The 18,487-nt window shown below is 41.5% G+C and overlaps 4 protein-coding genes across 5 annotated transcripts; 1 reads left to right on the top strand and 3 right to left on the bottom strand.

Moving 5' to 3' along the window:
• Positions 1–6,841: 6,841 nt before the first annotated feature.
• Positions 6,842–10,252, bottom strand: LOC124335813 (homeobox protein aristaless-like 4). The gene is made up of 8 exons (XM_046789285.1): positions 10,015–10,252; positions 9,866–9,945; positions 9,742–9,796; positions 8,541–8,569; positions 8,394–8,474; positions 8,279–8,337; positions 7,831–7,927; positions 6,842–7,355 (listed from the first exon to the last, which is right to left on the bottom strand). Exons 1-8 carry the CDS (start codon positions 10,183–10,185, stop codon positions 7,136–7,138), a joined length of 792 nt encoding a protein of 263 aa, XP_046645241.1. The 5' UTR covers positions 10,186–10,252; the 3' UTR covers positions 6,842–7,135.
• Positions 10,253–11,398: 1,146 nt separating this feature from the next.
• On the bottom strand, positions 11,399–13,411 carry LOC124338060 (carboxypeptidase Q-like). The gene is made up of 4 exons (XM_046792108.1): positions 12,689–13,411; positions 12,413–12,565; positions 12,083–12,344; positions 11,399–12,008 (listed from the first exon to the last, which is right to left on the bottom strand). Exons 1-4 carry the CDS (start codon positions 13,328–13,330, stop codon positions 11,497–11,499), a joined length of 1,569 nt encoding a protein of 522 aa, XP_046648064.1. The 5' UTR covers positions 13,331–13,411; the 3' UTR covers positions 11,399–11,496.
• Positions 13,412–13,653: 242 nt separating this feature from the next.
• LOC124338061 (bax inhibitor 1-like) lies at positions 13,654–15,026 on the top strand. Of its 2 annotated transcripts, XM_046792110.1 has the most exons (7): positions 13,654–13,831; positions 13,902–14,134; positions 14,211–14,437; positions 14,504–14,543; positions 14,616–14,746; positions 14,810–14,863; positions 14,933–15,026. In XM_046792110.1, exons 1-6 carry the CDS (start codon positions 13,671–13,673, stop codon positions 14,840–14,842), a joined length of 825 nt encoding a protein of 274 aa, XP_046648066.1. In that variant the 5' UTR covers positions 13,654–13,670; the 3' UTR covers positions 14,843–14,863; positions 14,933–15,026. The 2 variants fall into 2 exon arrangements, with proteins under 2 accessions (XP_046648066.1, XP_046648065.1); XM_046792109.1 differs by having other exon boundaries at positions 14,810–15,026.
• On the bottom strand, positions 14,959–18,150 carry LOC124338059 (tRNA (cytosine(34)-C(5))-methyltransferase-like). The gene is made up of 13 exons (XM_046792107.1): positions 17,966–18,150; positions 17,820–17,891; positions 17,447–17,753; positions 17,317–17,369; positions 17,173–17,254; positions 16,957–17,103; positions 16,768–16,891; positions 16,097–16,693; positions 15,904–16,039; positions 15,758–15,835; positions 15,549–15,699; positions 15,332–15,481; positions 14,959–15,265 (listed from the first exon to the last, which is right to left on the bottom strand). The coding sequence occupies exons 1-13, from the start codon at positions 18,023–18,025 to the stop codon at positions 15,048–15,050; spliced, it is 2,175 nt and encodes a 724-aa protein (XP_046648063.1). The 5' UTR covers positions 18,026–18,150; the 3' UTR covers positions 14,959–15,047.
• Between the last annotated feature and the right edge of the window lie 337 nt (positions 18,151–18,487).

Raw genomic sequence — 18,487 nt, 5'->3', positions numbered from 1 at the left:
AAAAGGCAACAGGATTTATCGAGGAAAAGTCTGGAAATGATTGGAAGACGACGAAGAAGGCGAGAGAGAAGCAGAGAAGTGAGTTGTCAAATTACGGCCACGTCAATTTGTTCTTTTGCCGTTTCGCATCAGTGGGAGCTGGGAGCTAGGAGCTAGGAGCTAGAAGGAGCTACTAGGAGAACACGGTCGTGACACATCCAGCCAGCCATCATATTATTAGATGCGATCGATTGCATTGCTGACGCATCACATACAGACGACCCATCATTTCATCCAGCGAACGAGACCCGTTTAATTTCCAGGCCTCATCTGTTGTGGAGATAGGGGCCACCACCAAGTTGCCGGGAATTTCCTCAGCTCCGCTCGCGTCACACACACACACACACACAAAAGTTGACAGGAAATAGAAACAGCGGCGGCTCTGCCTATAGACGACGAAAAATTAATTAACAGTCCTCCTCCTCCTCCTTCATAGCTTTTGTGTAATATGCGCAGATACACAATAACGATTCTGTCAATATTAGACACAAACACACAGAGAGAGACTGCGGGAGTGTCTACAGCATCCTATTCCAAGAATATGGCAGTTAAAGTGATGAAACTTTAATTTATTTTCCATCAGATTATATTAGACATCCCGGCGGCGGTGGTTTTTTCCCTCTTTCGAAAAGAAAATGGGAAAGAAAACCCATTTCAATTTGGCGCTCCATGATGAGGAGATGGGGAACGGGAACCCTATACAAACATATTGACTCACGCAGGTTGTGCCGACAAGTTGATTTGCACTTGCCGCCCTTGGCACTTTTCTTATCGTTTCTCCCGTCTCTCGTCTCCTTTTTTTCTTCTTCTTTTTCTTTTCCTTTTCCCGGCCGTGTATTGTCGTCGATATCGGGAGCGACTTTCTCTCGTGAATAGAACCGAACAAGAAAAAGAAGAGAGAAGATATGGAAAAAATAAAAGGAAAAAATAGAAAAGTCGTCGTCTTCTTCTTCCCTCCTTCGCCTTCTCCTCCATCAGCCGAAAGGAAGTCAACCAATCCGGACGAGATTTCGAGCGGAGCCGGTCGTTGGCCGCGGGAGCCCATCGGATGCCATTGGTCCCCGCGTGAATGGGCGGGGCCAACCCTCGGCTCTTTGCGCAGCACAAAACGGGAGGGAGGACGAAGTTTTCAAAAAAAGAAAAAAGGAAAAAAAATCTTCTTCTTGTCCGTGAGTTCTCTCGTCTCTCTCTCCCCCTCGAGCGCTGATGCGCAATACCCCATCTCAGCCATCTTTGCCGCGTGTCTTGCACACACATATCCCCCACCCACCCACTCCCATAAAAGAAGAAGAAGAAGAATAAAAAAGGAATCAAATTTTTGTTTTCCTCTCCCCTTGAATAATACATCGGCGTTCTGTCATGTTTTCCCCTCAAATCCTCGATAAAAAAAAAGAAGAAAAAGAATTCACTCGTGAATTATTATTTTCTTTTTTGTTTCCTTTCTGGGTGTATTTACGCAGAGCTTTTGAGAAATGTATCAACTGCCTGGGTGTTGCGTCGCGTGTGTGCCGGGAAGAAGAAGAAGACTGCTGGGCGCGCATCGAAAATCCCCTACTCTCGCTATATAGATGCGCTTATTATTTCATATTAAATAGCTCTGACGATACATTTATAGACGGGAGTGTGTGCGTGTAGGGCTCTCTCTCTATCTCTCTATTCGCAACGGGATTTACCCAACAGGAGAAGGAAAAAAAAACTTAATCTTTTCGTTCATCTCTTGGCTGACGTCAATTATTAACGACTGGAAATGAATGTGCGCTATTCATGTAATAACAACTCAGGTTGTTCCAACTGGCGAATTATCGGGTTTAAATAAAGCCCACAGATGTATGGGTCAAAATGAATAGAGGGCTAATAATAACAATCAAAATGACGATGCTTTTATGACGAAGGGTGGGAGGGGGGACTTGATTCACAACTGAAATTTGAGTTTTTTCGCCATCCCAGCAGCAGCCAACAGTCCCAGCACCAACGTATCTATAGACAACTGTAGTCCATAACTCGTCCGTCTGGTGACAATTGCCGGGCTGAATGAATGCCATATCGACTCGCGTGTCGGTTATTCGTTCCCTACTCCCCGTCGAGTCGACGGAAACCAACGGAGCGGCAATGACACGCTCGACACCCGCCATCACAACTGCTGTACTCACATCAAATATTCCTACATATATTTTATAGATATGCCTCTAGAAAAACAGTTGGGAGCCATAATAACCGTTATATGCGCGTATGACATCACACGTCCCTCTTATACATCCCAACGTCTAAAACAACAACAACAACACGATAAATGCATAACATTCGCCTACCAATAGTTGTCGCCCATCAGTTCGGACAAACCCGAAAAAAACTTGGAGAGGATTTGCGTCTCCCGATCGAACCGCACGTGATGTAATAACTCTTCATTGGCTGTCGTTTCCCCAACTCTCAAATCGCCGTCGGTGGTGGTTTGGCCCGTCTAAAAGTTTTGGCCCGGCGACCCCACCACCACCAGAACCAACAATCCCGTGCAATACAATTGAGCCGAGACTTTTGTAATTGATGGATTGCCGCCGCCACTGCCGCCGTTGCTGCTGCTGCTGCTGGGTTTGTTTTGCGGTCTTCCCATTCTCTTATATCAATGTACATGATGTCACTGAGCAGTGAGCAGCCATTATCATCCGATTGGTTACAGGGGAGCAGAGCAGAGAGCCCCACAGCTCAGCCTTTTTTTCTTTTCCAAAAGAAAGAAGAAAGAAGAAAACAACCATGCACACCAGAAAAGGAAAATAGAACGAAAATAGTGTTTTTATATGGACTGTACGAGTACTACACTATGGAGCTATATAGAGCGGCCAGCCTACATTTATGTGTTGTAATATTGTGTGTGTGTGTGTGTGTACGGGCTGTATAGTCTAGAGAGAGAGGGAAAGAGTGCTGCTGCGGGGCTACAAGACATGAGGAGGATAACAAATAAGCGAAACGCTGTGAGTGTGTGAAGAGGAGAGAGAGAGAGAGAGACGCGGATCAATACATTCAGCATCCAGCCCAGCGACCCGGCAACATCCACCACTAGCCTCTCCCACCCTCTCTCTCTCTCTCTCTCTGACTGGCACACACAACTCGACGCGATGGCCGACTTGGCTATATCGACGAGCGTTTCACACAGACAAAAGCGACGTGCTTCCATCAAGTAGACAGCAGCAGCAGCAGCAGCAGCAAAAGTGAAAAGGGGAGCCAGAGAAATTTACATGAGGCAACACTCCAACTCTGTCTAATATAACAAAAGAAGAGCGTCAGCCCTGGAATAACACGGACACAGATATATTATAATACTGTATGTATGTATGTCGGAGAGTATGGCCGACATACAGCGACGACGACCATGTCCATGCTGTGGATGTAATACACGGAGCCAATTTTGTGTATTTTCCCTTGATGCTTGTCCTCTCTTATTCGTGATGATGATGTCAGCTCAACAACCGGTTCAAAGCCCAGCACAGCTCGCAATAAGAAAAACTTGACGTTTTATTGACATTTCGACGGGGTTTTTTCTTCCTTCGCCGCCGTGTTGTATCCACATTCGCCTCACATCTGCGGCTGGCCAGCAGCAGCAGCCAGCGGTGGCTGCTCTCTCTCTCTCTGTGTGTGTACCGTACGTGGAAGATGTTGTACAAGCAAAGCACGTTGGACTTGATCGAATTACCCAGAGCCCCATCCTACATCAGCGGGAGAGTTCCGTCTTGTATACAACAACAACAACTGCACTAATGCCGCACATATCAAAAGGGAGAGAGTTGCTGCTGCTGCTGGATAGACGTGTCCCGACACCCAGCAGCTCGCCGATGGAAAAGTTGCTTGTGCCGTCTTCGATGACTGCACAGACAGCTTGGCACAAAAGTTTTCTCGACAGCCCCTCCGCCCTTTAAATGTATATCTATATTACTCCTGAGCACATCACATTTAAGACTTTCCAATAATAAAAGCCAAGTAGGAACAGAAAAAGAGAAATCCCTTATTCGCGACGAAGATTGTTGTATAATAAACAACTAACAAGTGTCTCATTATTTTATAAGAGAACCGTCTCATTACCAAACGTTTCGCTTAAGAACGTCTATTAAAATGATGCGTATCATTCGTTGGATTTTAATTATTATTTCAGCCGAATTAATAACTACGACGCTCGTCTAAAATCTTTTGTTGTATCTTTCAAAAAAAAGTGGAAATTCTTGATTTCGCAGCTGACGTGGTGCGCATTCTATACATGCACATTAATGAGGTGATTGTGTATTCAATTTGGCCGGAGACTTGTTTTCTATTATGTATCCTCGCGTATTCCTACGTTGGGTCGGTCTCGTCTCCATATAATCTGATTAGCGCTTTTTTCTTTTTAAATAATCGAATACCCCCCCGTGCTGCCGGTAATTAGGACGAATAGTGATGTGTTTGTGTGTTTGGGTTGCGCGGCAATCCATCAGCAATTGCCCAACAGCCGCCACGGCTTCCGCGTTTTCCGATTCCCTGCGCGCGATCAACTCGATTTACACCCCGCAACCTTTACACAGGAGTTGTGTTCACCGAAAAATCCTTAATTCAAACTTGGCTCTTTTTTAACGGAAATAAAATAAAGAAAACAAACTCAGACTATTGTATAGTGTGTAGTCGCGCTACTACTTTTACACAGACGGGAAAGTGTAATTGCACGGCACACACAACAAAGAAGCGCCTCGTTCGTCGTATTATTTTTTTCTTTTTTCCTTTTTGTTGTGGCGCCGGAATAATTCCGTCGGAACTTTTTTTTTCCTTCTTCGCTCCTGGGTCGTTTTTTTTTTTTTTTTTTTTTTCTTTTGTTTCTTCTTGTGTAACCGCGGCGTCGCCTACGCGATCAAACCTGCACACATTTCCATCTTTAACGAGGCTTTCAACGTTGAAGCGCGTGTATGCAACGGCATCGCGATAGACTGGATATTCAAATGACGGGGAAATCCAATTACTATACTCTTTTTTGATTTGTGTATATGAAACATCAAATCTCGAAAAGTGTCTAGCAGAACTGATGAGAGAAATGGTAAGCTGTTTGAGAGATCAATGGTGGCACTGATTGTAATTCGGATGTCAGTCGAGGAACGAATCTAGGCACCACTTGACATGCTCGAGTGTATACAGTCAAGAGAATAAAACGAGACGAGATTTCATAATAAGTCGAGCCTATTAGATGCACAACTCGATTGAATGATGGAGAAATAAAAGAAGTTTCCCTCGCGACGACGACGGCCTATAAGGACAGACAAGACGATGACAATCCTCCTTTTTTTCCAATCATCTACATATAACAGTCGAGTGATTTACAAATATGAAAAGATCGGGAAGGAGACCCCGAAGGAGAGGCCGAGAAACCAATAAAAGAAGAAGAAGAAGAAGTGTGTGTGCCGAGAGCTGTGCTCAAGTGGCATGAATACCGAGGGCGATCGTCGCGAAGAACGCACACTCCCGCAGCCATGATGGCTGCACGACAGCTCGAAAATCTTGATTGGCATCGTCGTCTTCTCTCGTATCGTTAGACGTCGACTACTACTACTACTCTACTATGACTCCTCCGGCCTCTCTCTCTCTCTCTCTCTCTATACATATATTCGATTCTTGTTTTTTTTTTTATATTTTCTTCTTATTTTCGACTCATCTCTCTTCTTCTTCTCCTTCTCCTTCTCTCCCCCTTTCTCTTTTGTACACATAATATAGCGACCTTTTCTCCTTCTTCTTTTCTCCGGGATCGAGAGGCAGCAGGAGAAACCTGCGTCGGGACTGACTGGAGCGCAGATGCAAGCTGCATTCCCATTGGCTCTCTCGCGCGCCGTGATGGCAGGAGCAAAAGAGGAGGAGGAGGAGAGGCTGCAGCCGATCAATACATTCTGCAGCAGCAGGTTTCTCATATCTAGGACCTCCCTTCCATATACTTTACCCATCCTTCGACTCCATCGACCAGGACCAGGAGGAGAAACTCTCCTGATTCTGCGACGCAGTTTTCTTCCGCTCCCCTCAATCCCGTGTGACTCTCCATTCCATTCCATTCCGGCTGGCCTGGCCTGGCTCCGCGCGGCCTACATATACACTCACCCGCCCAACGTCTTCAATCCACATAATAGATGCGGTACACACATATATACACAGGCCAACGACGATGTATTACTTACTGTGTGTGTCGAAGAAGAAGAAGAGCTATATACTACTATCCTCTTAGTCGGCCCTGAGACTCCTTGTGTGCGTGTAGTACATGCACAGTTACACACATTAGAAGATCCTCCTGGCTGCTGCAAGTTTCCCTCCGGTATAGAGTATAGAGCACTCTGCTCGTGTGTAGGAGGAGAGGAGTTTATACAATGCTAATGCGCATATGATGGCAGTTCCTGATTGATTCCGCCATCAGCCGCATCAGTCTGCTGCGGAGGGGACAAGCCGATTTGTGTATGATGAGAAAACCCATTTTTTTTTTTATCAGAGTAGCTATATAAACCATCACATATTTAGCGAGAGTGAGCTTATAGATGTACCACTACTCTTTTAATGCACGTCGTGATATGATACGTATCCCTGGCGATAGAGATGATGGTGCCCAGGAACTATACGTAGGTACTATATATATAAAGCAAACTCTTTACAATGATGTAATGTACCCTGGCGATCCTGTCTCTTTGTGTTGAATTCTCCTCTCCATCCCCAAGTTGATTCCCCAGGCTTGTGTAACGCTCGCCGCCGTGTAGGTTGGGTTTTCGGGTTAGAGCAGAGTAGTGATGTATACCACCTTTTTCTGACCATCTGTGTGGGAGATTGGGGGGGTATTAATATATTTGACGTCAAACTCTAATTCTACCAGCGGCGGATTTATATCCGTCGAGAAAAATGGGGAAATCACATCAGATTAAATGTATCATAGGGTTTCGCAGTATAGGAAGAATTGATTTGGTTTAGACTATGCGTCTCATAATTTTCTATACAGAACGACATACGGGCGACTAGTAGTGCTGGTGAGATGACAGAGATTAGTGAAGAATAACAGAAATACGGAACGAAATTCAATCATCTCGGGATGACTAGATGGACCATACAAGAGAAAAGATCGTCACTCGTCGGAATCGTTGCTGGATTTCAAATAAGCGCTTCCGTTCATCATCAAGTCTTCAGATTCGTCGCTACTGCTGTTGATGTCGTCCATTTGATGACTGATGGTGGCGCCATTACCGGTGCGTGACAAATTCAGGACTTGATCCTCGGTGCTGGCACTGCTCTCACTTCCGCCACTGGCTTTGCCCATTGGAACCCGATGATCCTGAACTCCACTCCTGTCGCCCAACAGAATAATAATATCCACGTATAGAATATACAATATTTATTACAGCATCCGCTTCCGGACACTTTCCTTCTGCTTCTTTTGCATCCTCTCCATTTTCCATTTTTCCAAAGTGCCAAGATCCATAACGGGAATTCCGGAATAGAATTTAACAGCAGCCAAGGAAGGGTTATTTTACTCTACTGCGATTAACCGAATTGATTTTAAGGGGAAAATAAAAAGAGAAAACGTCGTAGTTTTTCTCGTAACTTTTTTTTCTTTTTAAAGAAGCGAATGTGATTGTTGGCTGTCAACTGAGTGGAGGGACAAAAGAGTGCTGAGCTGACTCAGACACGGTTCGCTGGTCGCCGCCCTTAACATCGACAACTCACTTGAAAGAGCGGGGCACTCTTTTCCAAGACGCCGTATCCATCAATCGATTGAATCATGTCAATAAGAAGAAAAGGGTAAGAAACAACAACACCTACTCGGAATGGGAGGCCATCAGGAGGCTGCCTCCTCTGGTCGGAGTGGAATCAACGCAGCCAAACGGCGATGGCACTCCGCCCGTTCCGCCGCTTCCAGCTACATTCAAACGACACAGCATAACAAGTCAATTAGATTTATTTATCCGGGTGTTGTTGTTGTTGCAGCACGTGTGGAGAATATCAACTCGAAAATTAAGACTCTTGGATTCAAAGCAATTTGATTATTATAAAATGTTCCGTAGACTTTACTATGTTGAACCATTCAAAGGGATTGTAGGATCGAGAGCCATCTATCGACAACGTTGGAACTACCACGTAGGATCGGAAATCAAAATGGAAACACAATCTTTTATGAAAAATGATCCTGAATTTTACATTTCACGAGCGTTTTAATCCAGCAGGAATCTAAATAAATTTGTCAGCGATACACACACAAAAATTCGATTACCTGGCATAGATGGTAATGAGAGCCACGGTAAGCCTAAATTGAATCCGAGCTGTAGATACCTAACATGAAAAAATAATTAATCCACGTTCATTTCTTAATCAAAATCAAGTCTCACCTAAGGGCAGGTCTTTGCCAGTGATCTGTTGGTTGTTGATGTTGTTGGGTTCGTGACCATTGCATCCGTGCCGTTTTGCGCCTGTGTATGTATGAGAATGACGTGAATTAATGGTGCGGAAATTATCTTTTGATTGTCTTTTCTCACCATTTCGCCCGACGATTCTGGAACCAGACCTACGTTCAAAAGAGAAGAATGACATACTAATTAGTCCTGGCATAGGGCACGACAGTTTTCGGTAGCATAGCAATCAAAGGTGTGTATACAGTGTATACACACTCGTACACAAAAGGTCTTAAACAATAAAAAAACAACCATCGATTTTTCTATTACTGGCTCACGGGAATTTCAATAATCGACCTGGTCGGGAATAGTTTGGCAGTCTAACTGTGCATCCAAGCGAACTTAATATGGTGCACAGTCACTCACGATGCTGCATGAACAATCGTCGCTGCAGGATCGGACAGATGGCATTTTAAAGGCTCAAGATTGAATCAGGTATTTACTGCTCAAAATGATTGTTGTTTATACGCATGGGGAGTGTACTGGCAGGAAAACAATCGCGGCCCAGAGTTGATATGTGATTCGTCAATGGACATCGTCACAATGGAGATGCATTTCATCATCAATCGCTCCTCTCTCGCTGTACACATGGCTCGTTCAACAATCCCATCGGATGAATGGCGAGTCGCCAATAGGGTCGAGATAATATCTAATCCTAATCATAATAATATGACCGAATTTCCCCAATTCTATTCATCAGGAAATCAGGATGCTGCCGAGGTATGGACAATTGTCTGCATCATTATCCGCATGCCCTACTATTACTACATACATGTGTATTGATGGCTCTAATGAACTTCATTATTTATAATTACATTAATAATGTGAGTAATGGGATTGGAAATTCGACGTCAATGCTTAAGTTCCTAAGTTCTTCTTCATAAACTATTGCGTAATGAAGAGCGCATCTCTCATCGAGTCATCGGTCTATTAAACTACTCTGAATTTAAACGTAATCATTATTTCAGATTCGGATGACAACGTTTCCACTTCTATTCAATAATTAAATCAATAAAATAAAATGTAATATCCCTAAATTCATAGTGCAGAAATTGAGCTTGGAAATAAGCCCAATTTGCAAACCAAGCAAATATAACGGTCCAATTATAGAGCGCTAGCTTTTTCTTATTATGTTGCATCTCTTTGAGCAAATCAGATATTTTTCTTGCCTTTTTCCTTAATTTCTTATCTTGCATGGGTGGATGGATACTTGAAATGCATACATCCAAAAGGCTCAACAATGTCTTTACAATTTGTATCGGCAATAATAAATAATGAAAAATACCTGTACACGTGCTTCAGTGAGTCCCGTTCTGGAAGCCACGTCCTCTCGATGAATTCTATAAATATAAAATAGCGTTATAGGTGAAAAAAAAGTGTGTTAGTAATAAAGAAAAAATTGGATTTACACGTCCGGATAACGAGTTTTCTGAAAAAGTGACTCCAATTCTTGGAGCTGTTGCGGAGAAAATGTTGTCCGATTCCTCCTCTATAAAAGCCAATCAAAGCCGACGATAATTCAAGACATTCACATAAGAAAATAAACGTGGAAACTAACCTGTCGTCGTCTTCCTGACATGTACTCATCGACCAGTTCCGGGTCAATGTGCTGGAATCTGGTCAGCAGGTGATCTTCCATCCGGCTCATGTTGTTGCCGTTAAGGAGGACGGACGCAGCGACGGCTGCAGCGTTGGTCGACGCTACTGGTGGCGGTGGCGATAGGGACATCTAATCTGATTTGAACGCACTTTTCGATCTGTTGCAAGGTGAAATCAAAGTCCGAACTGCGCTCAGGTCAAAGAACGGACAGAGTGAGCAGCTAGCGAGTTGTTGGCATCTCTTTTATAAGCAGAGGAGCGATAGCAGCAACTAGCGAATGATGATGAGGATGACGGCTCTCTTACGCCATTGGATTCGCCATCATCAATGTTCCAGTTCTATGAACCAAGCTGGCCTGCTGAACCTGAAACACGAACACAATCCCTTTGCCATTCCTCCTATAGTTCTCTATTGTCTCTTTGCCCGATGAAGAGGATTTCAATAGTCAACACAACAAACACACAACAAACCACCCAACCCCTCCCTCTCCCCCCCACCCTGCAGCAGCAGCAGAAGCAGCTTTTTCAATGATATTTCTATAGTATACACGCGCTTATAATTAATGTGGACCGAAAGGAAAAGTCATTGGTGAACGGAGCATCTATCAAAAGAAGCTATTCTTTTATCCCTCCTTCATGCAGCTTTTTTTTTATTCCCCACTTCTATTCTAATGTAACGCCCTACCGATCTGTGCGCCCGCGGTGTGATGTGTATATAATATCCATACGATACTACCACTCGGCAAAGGATTTTTTTTTGTTCCCTTTTATGGGCTGGCACTGCGTTTCTATACGTATAATTGGACAAATTAGCCCGCTTTCTATACATCAGTCCTGTATTTTTTTTTCATTGACTCGAATAACAAGAGCACAGGGTTTATTCGCGCTCTATTGTTGACTCGGAAGAAATGAAGCAACGACTTCAGACAGATGTTGAATCACATCCCCTTTTTTCTTTTTTTGCTCTCTTTTTTTTTTGAATTTTTGTACAGCGGCGCAAAAATATATCAGCAGCTCACAATGTTTGCTGACACCAAACGCGGGTCTAACAATAGAAAACAAACACCAAAGCTGTCAAACTCATCACGAGCTGGATTTTTCTTTCGTTCCCTTTTTTTTAATTATCCCCTTTCCCCTCTTGACGTCTTTTGTGTGTACAGAGTTATCATTGTGATGAAGCAGTCTTCAACAACAATGCAGAAGGATCAATTAGTTAATGCAGCACATCTCTGCAACTGCACAGCTCTATACATGGTTGATCAAAAAGGTCCTGCAGCACAGGCCATTTCTAAACCAATGGGGACACAACTCATTGGGATGTGTAAAGCACAAATAAAGAGAAATTTCGTTCAGGGTACTTTATGTCTGACAAATATTCGCATTGAAATTCGATATTACGGAACAATAATAATGAAAATTGGAAACTTGAGTATTGCAAAATTTAACGTGGCATGTCAACGGAAAGGTCTGCTACGACGAAGGCGGAAGCTGCCCAGAGAGCGGTGCACATGTCGAGATTGATGGGATCTTCTACTGTCATACGGTCACCTTGGCTGTGATGGTACCAAAAATAGCGTTCGTTGGCGTTGAGCAAAGCAGCTCCGGGAATGCCCACATTAGTAAAATACTCAATGTCAGGACCTCCATCCATAGGTGTGGCGAATTGGGTGGCATTCAAGGGACGCATCAGTTTCAGGATTTCTTTCAGGATGCAACCGGCGTCGTGGCTACCGGAAAATGAGAGGCCCAATGGTTGAAAAGTTCCTTCGTCTGACTCCATTACGAAATCAAAGGCAGCTATGTCGTTGCGGTGATCGTGGAAATAAGCTGCTGCTCCAACTAGGCCTTCCTCCTCAGCGGTCCATAAGACTGAACGTAAAGTGCGTCGAGGGCGTAAACCAAGAATTTTAAGTAAAGCCAGAGCGTTCCATGAGATGAAGGCGCCTCCTCCATCTAGCAAAATTCAACAAAATTACAATGAAGAAATCAATCGAATCCACATCACGTTAAGTCATGGCGTTTCTTACCGTCCATCGCTCCTTGACCGACATCCCAACTATCCAAATGTCCCGAAACTAATACCACTTTGTCTGGATGTTGATGGCCGATGATTTCTGCTATTGTGTTACGTGACATGACAGGAGGAAAGTTGCGTGCCTCCATGAATAGATATATCAAAATATCATCGCCGGCTTGGAACATCCTATGCAACATTTCAGCCACTTCGATGCTGATGGCTGCTGTTGGTATCTGGGTTACGTTCTCCTGGTAGTGTTGCCATCCAGTGTGCTGTATATCATCAAATGGCAAATGTTAATTGGTTTTACTGGCAAGTGGCAACTTAGGTCCTTACTGACCGGGGAATCTATGGAGAAAGGAGTAACAGACCGAATCAGGGTAGCAACTGCTCCAAGTTTGGCGGCTTCAATGGCTCCATAACCTCGATACTTTACCGTTTTTTCGTATGAAATGTAGGGTTCGTTATAAACCACAATTTTCCCTTCAACAGCCTGAAAATGATAAACATTGATGTTGGTAACATGTTTTCTAAAAACTACAAGACTGAAAATGATAAACATTGATGTTGGTAACATGTTTTCTAAAAACTACAAGAAAAGCTACAAGATTATTACCTCTTTGCCCATCTTCTGAAGTTCCTCAAAACTCTCAACTACAACAGCATGGGCAGTAATACCTTTAGATGGAGTTCCTATGCTTGATCCTAAACCAAGTATATTTAACTTCTCCAATCGTGGAGATATTAACCAGCAGGATTCTCTTCCTCGAACCCATTTCGGAACAAGTGCTTGTTCTGTGTGCACATTTTCTAATTGATTTTTCTTCAACAGATCAACCATGTAGTCAATAGATTGCTCCAAATTATCAGACCCTGCTATCCTGGATCCAAATTTATCTACAAATCTCGCCAATGTTCTCCAGGTTCTTCTTTTGAAAACTCCATTAACTGATGCATTGATAATGCCTTCAACAATGGGTTTATAAAGAGCAATTTCTTTGGTTAGGTCATCGGGGAGATTACATTCATCACGGGGTACGTATTTCGAAAGACCGATGGTACTTGAATTGGTGCGTGTGTTGGTAGGGATTTTAGTCCATTTTGGACCAGACTTGATGGGAAATTTGCCAGCATTTCGTCTGACTACTGCATCGACGTTTGTCACACTAAAATATATAATCAGAAACACAAGAAACACATTTGTGCCTAGCGATAGCTGCTTTTTAATTTGACCAAGTGCCATCAAAATGACAATCATTATTTTTTCGAACTACGAACGAGTCATGTCATTTGTCAACAACAAAAAATGAGAACTTTTACTTGAACAGCATTGTCAGTTTGTCTTTTGATGCCCATACCTTCTGTTCACATCGTCTTCAAATTAAAGACATACATTATGATTGAAATATGAATTAGTTCAACTACTAGTGAAATTAAATAAAACAAAATTTATCCAGCAATGCAATAATGCATATTATTAGCTGATATTTATTATGCTAGTATTATCTAGTATGGTATGGTATCGGAATCTGAATTCTTGGAACTAGGTGGCGCTGTTTTTTATTATAGGATTAGTTTATCAGTATTTACGTCATCTCATGTACGTACCATTACCAGTTGAATTGAGACTTAGATCAGCGAGCTCTCAGATAAACAACAAAGAACCGTTCGATTCTTCACGAATTACGATGGCGTCAACGACTAACCGCCGAACATCTTTTTCCATCAATGCTGCAATTCGAAATTTTAATTCCACTTTGTAAGTTCAAGACAAATACGTTTGACTAAATTGACGCAACTGTTGTTGACATTAACTTTTTGCCCTTCAGGGAACCTCCGATTCAGCAACATTTGAAGCAAGTTTACACCTGCTTAACCTTGTCAACTTTAGCAGCTGCTGTGGGTGCTTATGTACACCTTTTCACGAATGTGCTATCAGGAAATTTCCTTACTTCATTTGTTGCTATTGGATTTCTTTTGACTCTGTTTGCAACTCCTGATGATAGTGGAAAGAATGCCAAGACTAGGATTGGTTTGCTGCTTGGATTTTCTTTCTTTACAGGTAGGTTTGATTATTTTTAAAATTGTAATTTTCTCGACTAACTTTAATTCTTATCATATCTGTATATTCAAAACAGGTCTAGGACTTGGACCTCTGTTGGATACAGTTATTCGTATTAATCCAGCCATCATTTCTACAGCTTTCTTGTCTACAGCTGTGCTTTTTACATGTTTCTCTCTTTGTGCTCTACTGTCACCTAGAGGCCAATATTTGTTTCTTGGAGCTCCACTGCTTTCAATGTTCTCATTGCTAAGCATTCTCTTTTTGGCAAATATTTTCATTGGATCAGTTCTAGTTTTTCAGGTATAGTATCTATAGGTGCTAGTATAATTTTAGTGAAAATATGACTTGACCACTTTATTCTTTCAGGCTTACCTGTATTTGGGATTCGCGGTCATGTGTGGATTTGGTAAACAAAACTGTTTAGCTTAAGTGTAAATTGTTTATTTTAATATGAATTAACCAATAATTAAATATTTAGTCCTGTACGACACCCAACTGATCATCGAAAAGCGCCGCATCGGGGATAAAGATTTTGTTTGGCATTCAGTTGATCTTTTCATCGATTTCGTAAATATTTTCCGATACTTGCTGATTATTCTTGCTCAGAAGGTATTGTCACAGTTTGTGTCATAGATTACTAGCTATACCTATATATATATATTTGAATTGCAGGAAGACAACCAAAGTAAGAAGCGCAAGAACTAATAAAACTTAAATGTGTTGATGGTAATATGTTTGAATTCCTGTTCCTAAAAAAAACATGATTATAAAATTTATGAACTTACAATATTACAGTAGTTAACAACTCTTGCTCCCCTGGATTGGATCATGTTTTGTGTTTTATTGATAATGTACGAACCAATAATACAAAGGTTAATGGAAAAATAAATTCTGAAAGAATCATTGCTCCTTACTCCGCAACCGCGTCTTCTTTCACGACGACATCCATATTAACTGGAGCCTGATTTTCTGCGTTGTCAATATCAACTGGAATCTCTTTTTCTACGTTGTCCATGTCGACAGGAACCTTATGACCTTCATCAATACTAACATCTTCTTTTTTATTTTCGTCTTTTTCTTCTAGGTCATTTTGGGCTGAACGTTCTTTTTCCGCAAACTTATTTACCTCTTTAATATGAAAATAAAAAATTACGTTAAATTTTTCGTCTACAACAACCATAACGGGAATTTTACCGAATTTCGATAGGTCAGCTCCACACAAGCGCAAATAATGTATCCGATCACATTTTGCTACATATGCTCTAACAGACGTTTTCCCCTTCCAAGCAACTACGACTATATGAAGTCCATCCTCATAGCATTCCATCAGCGTACTGCCAGTATCTGTCAGGGTATAAATATTTTTATTTCATTTATCAAAACATTCGTGTTCGTAAAACTGATCTCCTACCGATTTCGTGCAACTGCTTGGCTGCACCTGAACTAAACGAATGAATTTCCGGTGGCGTGTTCATGTCGTCGTTCAAAAGTAGCATAGTCATATCATCTCTTGTGATTACTACTCGTCTCTTCTTCATGAACTCCATCATTGCTAGCGCTCCCTGTAATAAATAAGCAAATGATCGGCAAGTTTTAACATTGTTTAATTTTAAAATAAACCTCTTGGGCGATACGATATCCACAATCGGTGCCCTTGTTTTCACTGCGCGCGAACATTTTAATTCCTGTATTGATGATCTAATATACATATAAAAATTATGAATTTGGAGATAAAATCCTCTAGAATTAAGATATTTCTTTCATACCGTTAATCGGTCTTCATTTGTTCTAGTCAAGTCGCGAACCATGGGACTAGTGTAGTAAATATTCTTTTTCTTTCCCTCTTTGCAGCGAGTCAACAGTAACTTAGGGTCCATTGTATCACTTAATCCGTAAAATTCTCTGGAAATAAATAAATGTAAGAAAGCCAATGCGATACCAACCAACAATGAACGTTACTTGATGGGAGGCCACAATTCTTCATCTTCGTCGAAAAAAAGATAAGGGTCTTCCTTAAACCCTCGAATCTTTTGCCTCTTTCGGGCAGGTGATCGAGGAGCGTTGTCCTTCGTCGATTCCACTTCTGTGTTTACCACAGCAGTGCTGTTGGTAGCTGCTACAATTGGTTTCCTTTCTTGTGCTTCCCATGGTAGAGGAGCCACCTTCTTCAATGCAGAAACAAAAAATCCACCAGTGTTCTGTTGATGAGGGAGAATTCGCAAGCATCGTTCCAGGTGAAATTTATCGGCATCTTCAGGTTTAGGGGGGAACAATGATCCTCGAAGAATGTGCTTCATTGCTTCAGGAACTTCTTCCGGTGTTGCATAGGCAGTCAAAACCCGACTCATAACGACCCAGTGAGACAATCCAGGAACATACTTCAGTCCAGGCAATTTGTCACTCACTTCTTCTAATTCCAGCGATCCCTTAGCTTCGACTAGCAAGCGGTGAATGACTGCCTCGTTTTCCATGGGATTCAACGAACATGTAGAATAAACCATTTTCCCACCCACGGATAGCATTTCAGCTCCACGTCGCGCAATTCGATATTGCAAACTGATTATCCAGCAACAGGAAAGAATAAAAAATTGTTTGGAAAATTTATCAGCCCATGATAATTTATTGAATACCCGTGAAGACTTGATCCATTGGCGCTGTTCCATTTCATCCAAACATCCAAGTTTTTTCGTAGAGTACCGTCTCCAGAACAGGGCACATCACACAAAATTCGGTCAAACTTCAAGACATCCTTCCCTGTTGAATGAGAAATTAAATTAAAATAAAATAGTTTCATCAGTTAAGATTCTGAAATCTGTTACCTCCTCCTGGAGTAGGAATATGAAAATTAGGCATCAGAGACGCATCATGGTTTGTAATTATCAGATTTGGTGATGGCAGTCTCTTCAACTGATGAGTCAACAGATAACATCTTTTGTTGTTCGAATCGTTTGCAATAACTAAACCTTCTACAAAATATCAATAGCTTACACATTGTCATAAAAGAACATAAATAATAATTATTAAAAAAATTATACCTGGTGCTTTTCCCTCATCACAATGTAGCATTTCCACTAATTGGCTAGTTTTTGAGCCGGGGGCGGCGCACATGTCTAAAACCTGAGATTATTGTACAGCAAAATAAATTGGTTCACAATCCATTATTGAAATTTTCAGCATACCTTGTGATGGGGCTGGACATCAAGAACAAGGGGTGGGATCATACTCACAGTTTCTATACACAATTAAAATTGAGAGTTTTCAACGTCACTTTTAAATATATATATATATATAAATTTGTAAAATATGTACCTTGTCTACTAATATTTCCTGCTTCAGTTTCTGACACTAAGAAATTGTGTAGTTTCACATTTGCTTCAGATTTACGGATATCTTTCCTAGTGAGACTCAGTTGCCATGCCAGATTTTCAGGATACCAAGTAAGGCATTCAGGTTTAGCTTGTTCTTCAGTCAATGCCTTAAAATATTCCCCTTCCATAATTTTCAATATAGCTTTTCCTTGATTACGATGCCCAGAAATTCTAAATGAAGCAGGGAGAGGTTCCTTCAAGTGATACATGAACGATTCCCATTGATCATCAGGGACGATTTTTTGAGCCTGAATTAGAAAGAGATTATCAATATACAACCATAACTTGGTTAACCATTAAACATGAAAGCTAACCTTATAATACGTTTCAAATGCTGAATTTTCTTTGACAACGACATCATATCCTTCATTCTTGTTCTTGGTTCCCTTCGAAATCGAATAATTGATGTAAAAAAAAGTAAAAGTTGTATTTCTTTTTAAACGATTTTTAGACATCTTACCCAAGATAACGCAGCGCCATCCTTTTTTTCACGTTTATTTTTCCTGCCCATTCTACCCATGTCAGTAATATTCAAATATTTAGGTATTCGGGATTGTAATAACGAGTGCAAGATTGCTCGATTTGCTCATGAAAGACACGTGTGACAGTGAATCTTAGTCTTCTGCTTCTTCAAACTGAACACATTCGCCGCGCCACCCAGCAGCAAGCCCCAAAAGCTTTTTCATTAGATTTTCCAGTTTCCGATTTAAAATTTTTGTTTAGTACGGAAACTAAGAAATACGTACTTCAAAACTTAAAAAAAAAAACATTTTCTTTAGCATCTGACTAGTATATTTATTTATTTTAGAATTAGTTTTTTAAATTTTTGAAGAAAAAACTTGTAACTTTGTAAGTAAGCTAGAAGAAATCACGCCTGTAAAGAGAGACGAGTTAGCTAAGCCGCCTAAGCGCAGCAAACTTCAGAGATGGCGTTGCCTCTCGTTAGTTCAAATAATTTTTACGAAGGAAATAAATGCGAAAA

The sequence above is a fragment of the Daphnia pulicaria genome, chromosome 4 (genome assembly GCF_021234035.1).
Source record: "Daphnia pulicaria isolate SC F1-1A chromosome 4, SC_F0-13Bv2, whole genome shotgun sequence".
In the NCBI taxonomy this organism is placed as follows: Eukaryota; Metazoa; Arthropoda; class Branchiopoda; order Diplostraca; family Daphniidae; genus Daphnia; species Daphnia pulicaria.
Note: the sequence above shows the minus strand (reverse complement) of the source record. Positions and strands in the feature narration are given on the sequence as shown.